The 3,055-nt window shown below is 39.3% G+C and overlaps 1 protein-coding gene across 1 annotated transcript; it reads left to right on the top strand.

Annotated features, from left to right (window-relative positions):
• The first annotated feature begins 952 nt into the window (after window positions 1–952).
• Window positions 953–1,699, top strand: LOC104961350 (dynein heavy chain 8, axonemal-like). Its single transcript, XM_010789632.1, has 2 exons — window positions 953–1,070; window positions 1,232–1,699. Exons 1-2 carry the CDS (start codon window positions 963–965, stop codon window positions 1,517–1,519), a joined length of 396 nt encoding a protein of 131 aa, XP_010787934.1. The 5' UTR covers window positions 953–962; the 3' UTR covers window positions 1,520–1,699.
• Window positions 1,700–3,055: the final 1,356 nt, after the last annotated feature.

Below are 3,055 nucleotides of genomic sequence, written 5' to 3' on the forward strand. Positions count from 1 at the left end.
GCAATGACTTTGTTGAAAACTTGAAAAGGTTTAAAAAAAGGTATAAACAACAACATGTATAGCCTCAATGTCCTGAAATAGCTGAATAAGTTCATAGTTGGATAGTTTGTGCAGCTGAAAGTAGGCTGATGGAGTTACATATCAGATGTACGTAGTACATCAGCCTACTTTCAGCTGCACAAACTATCCAACTATGAACTTATTCAGCTATTTCAGGACATTGAGGCTATANTAAAATCTGCTTTAGAGTTCTGTTTCATATGGGTTTTGAGAGATGTATCCATAGATCTCCTAATTTTGCTCTCAAAGTGCACCAGATTGATGCTCTTAACTTAAAGTGGACCTATCATGCTATATTTGAATAATATAGTGTAGGACCATACCTATATAAGGCATATTTATACTTTTTATTTTTCAAAATACCAAACAGATCATGCATTTTAGCCATTCCTCATTTCGCTCAATTTAACACTGTCTTTTCATGGTCTGATTCTGTGAGAACAGCACCATCTACAGGCCTGGCATATGTACTACAGCGTCTCCAGCGCTTTCGAACGGCAATGTCCGTGGCTGTCTCCTCCTGATTGGTGGAGTTGGCCCAATAGCCGTAGCGCCACTTCTGTGACGTCATAGAAGTGTTCAAATCTGGATCAGTCTGTATCAGATCCGTTGCAGCCCCTTTTTAAGAGATTTGGGTATGGAGGAAAATAGAGAGGGTTGTGTTTTCTGACACTTGGTGAGTTCCCTGACACACCGGGGACACATATTCATGTATAAAAGACGTACAAAAGTGCATTTTGCATGATAGGAGGTCACCTTTAAAAAAAAAAAAAAAGTTCCCGGGGGAGCATCTGACTTCAGGATTCCTGCATATACCCTGTGAATGTGCTATTTTCAGCTGGTGTTGAATTCATATGAGATAATGTCTTTTCTGTGGGATGTTTATAGGGTTCCTAACCGCTATGAGACAAGAAGTAACGAGGGCAAACAAAGGCTGGGCTCTGGACACGGTAAACCTGCACAACAAAGTTCTGAAACAGGCCCAGGAGGAGATCACTGCCTCGCCTACAGTGAGTGGAAAAGCATGGAGATGATAATATATATTTCTCAATTAAGCTTACACTTAAATTCATTATAAACTTGGTCAGACATTAAAATAAGTATGATCATATTGTCTGCTCACTTTAAATGTGAGATGATAATTCTGTCCCTGACTGCTTCTCATCACCAGGAGGGAGTCTATGTCTATGGTCTGTACCTGGAAGGTGCCAGCTGGGACAGGAAGAACGTCCACCTCATCGAGTCCTCACCCAAAGTGCTGTTCACACCCCTGCCTGTCATCCACATGTTTGCCATTAACTCTACTGCCCCCATGGACCCCAAACTGTATATCTGCCCCATATACAAGAAACCAAGGCGCACAGATCTGAATTACATCACAGCAGTGGTGTTGCATACCGTCCAGCCACCAGACCACTGGATCATGCGTGGAGTCGCCCTGCTATGCGATATCAAATAATAAGATAGCTGCATATATTTGTTAATGTGTGACATTGCTTAAAGGGGAAATAAATGTATTTTTAAGGTCAAATATTTCAAAATGTATTCTTACCAGTTTTATTTTTCTAGTTGTCTCACTCACTTCAACAGGACATCTGTGTATTGGTCAGGAAGTATGAACGACTTTTCACATGTTGCAGATCAATTAAATGTTTATTACACACTGTTCACAACCACACTGTTGCTTCACTTGGAAAAGTATCAATTGTTGGTAAGTCATTGCATTACTATCAAAAACTGATACTTTTTTGTTTTTTTTATCACGCATAAATTACATCTCTATTGGTACATTACATTGTATTTAGCTGACGCTTTTCTCCAAAGCGACTTACAATAAGTGCATTTGACCAAGAAGATACAAACTTGAAGAAGACAGAATCATATAAGCACATCAGGTTTCATAGAGCCAAAACATTTTGAGTTCTCCAGGAGAGGGGGGTTGTTAGAGCTGAGTTCTGAGAGGGATAATGGAAAAGTGATACCCCACAACTCTGCAGTGCAGGTAGATGATTCCAGTATTCACTATTGATCCAAAAATGGTCCCTGAAAAGCACATTAAAAAACCTAATGTGTACATCTCTCTAGAAGTCTCAACTAAAACTGAAAAAACAACAACAATGGTCAACAGCATTGTCAGACTGATTAATTTCCACACTAAGCGAGCGCAATCAATTCACCTCCATGCCTGTTATGTATGCACAACATACAACAGCTTGGTAGCTTCAAACTATATGGACACATCTACTGAGGACAGAGCTGGCAAGTTGGACATGTTTCTGATGCCATTCCATCATGTCAATCCCGCTCGGTGATACAAAGAAAAAAATGGGTACCTATTTGATCTTGCTGCCTTTTTTTTATTAAATAAAAGAGATGGTGATACTGACGCTTATTTTGTTTACAGGTTAAGACAAGAGATGAATCCATAAAGCCCAAACACCTACAGTAAGAAAGGAAGCCAACCACCATAAACTCTACAATCAGATCGGCACTGGAATGCAGGTATCTCCCATTGGTGAAAGGTGAAGAGAAAATAACTAGTCATTGCAGAACTTTACAGCAACAAATTCTAATTCATCATGTTACAGTTCTGTTTTAACCCTAACCACTAGACAATAGGAGGTAATTTTCTAAAGCAATGCATTGCTTGCTTGATGTTGCTAAGAATCAAATCAAGCCGTGCATTCAGGCTATGTGGGTAAGCATGTAGAACAGAAAATAAAGGGTTGGGTTGGGTACCCCCTTTCAAACACTACAGTTGCCAGATCAAAAGATCAAACTAAGCAAGAATCAGAGAAAAAAATTCACACACTATAAAAATCTCCCAATGTTTTAAATGTGAAACTTTGGATCCAACAGAGATCTTTGTCAGCCATTGTTAAATCACCCCAGACATCCTGGTAGCTTTTAATACAGTTTGCAGATCTTTTGTCTGATTCTCAATAATGTAAATATGTTTCGGAACATGCTGAACACACAAAGTAAAGAGACTGAA

This window comes from Notothenia coriiceps, unplaced genomic scaffold (genome assembly GCF_000735185.1).
Source record: "Notothenia coriiceps isolate Sejong01 unplaced genomic scaffold, NC01 NC01_scaffold00001460, whole genome shotgun sequence".
Lineage (NCBI taxonomy): Eukaryota > Metazoa > Chordata > Actinopteri > Perciformes > Nototheniidae > Notothenia > Notothenia coriiceps.

Bases quoted from the DNA above. Each gene is read 5' to 3' on its own strand.
- LOC104961350 (XM_010789632.1), top strand. From the start codon at position 963: ATGAGACAAGAAGTAACGAGGGCAAACAAAGGCTGGGCTCTGGACACG. The intron at 1,071-1,231 runs GTGAGTGGAAAA...TCTCATCACCAG, and splicing joins AGATCACTGCCTCGCCTACA to GAGGGAGTCTATGTCTATGG.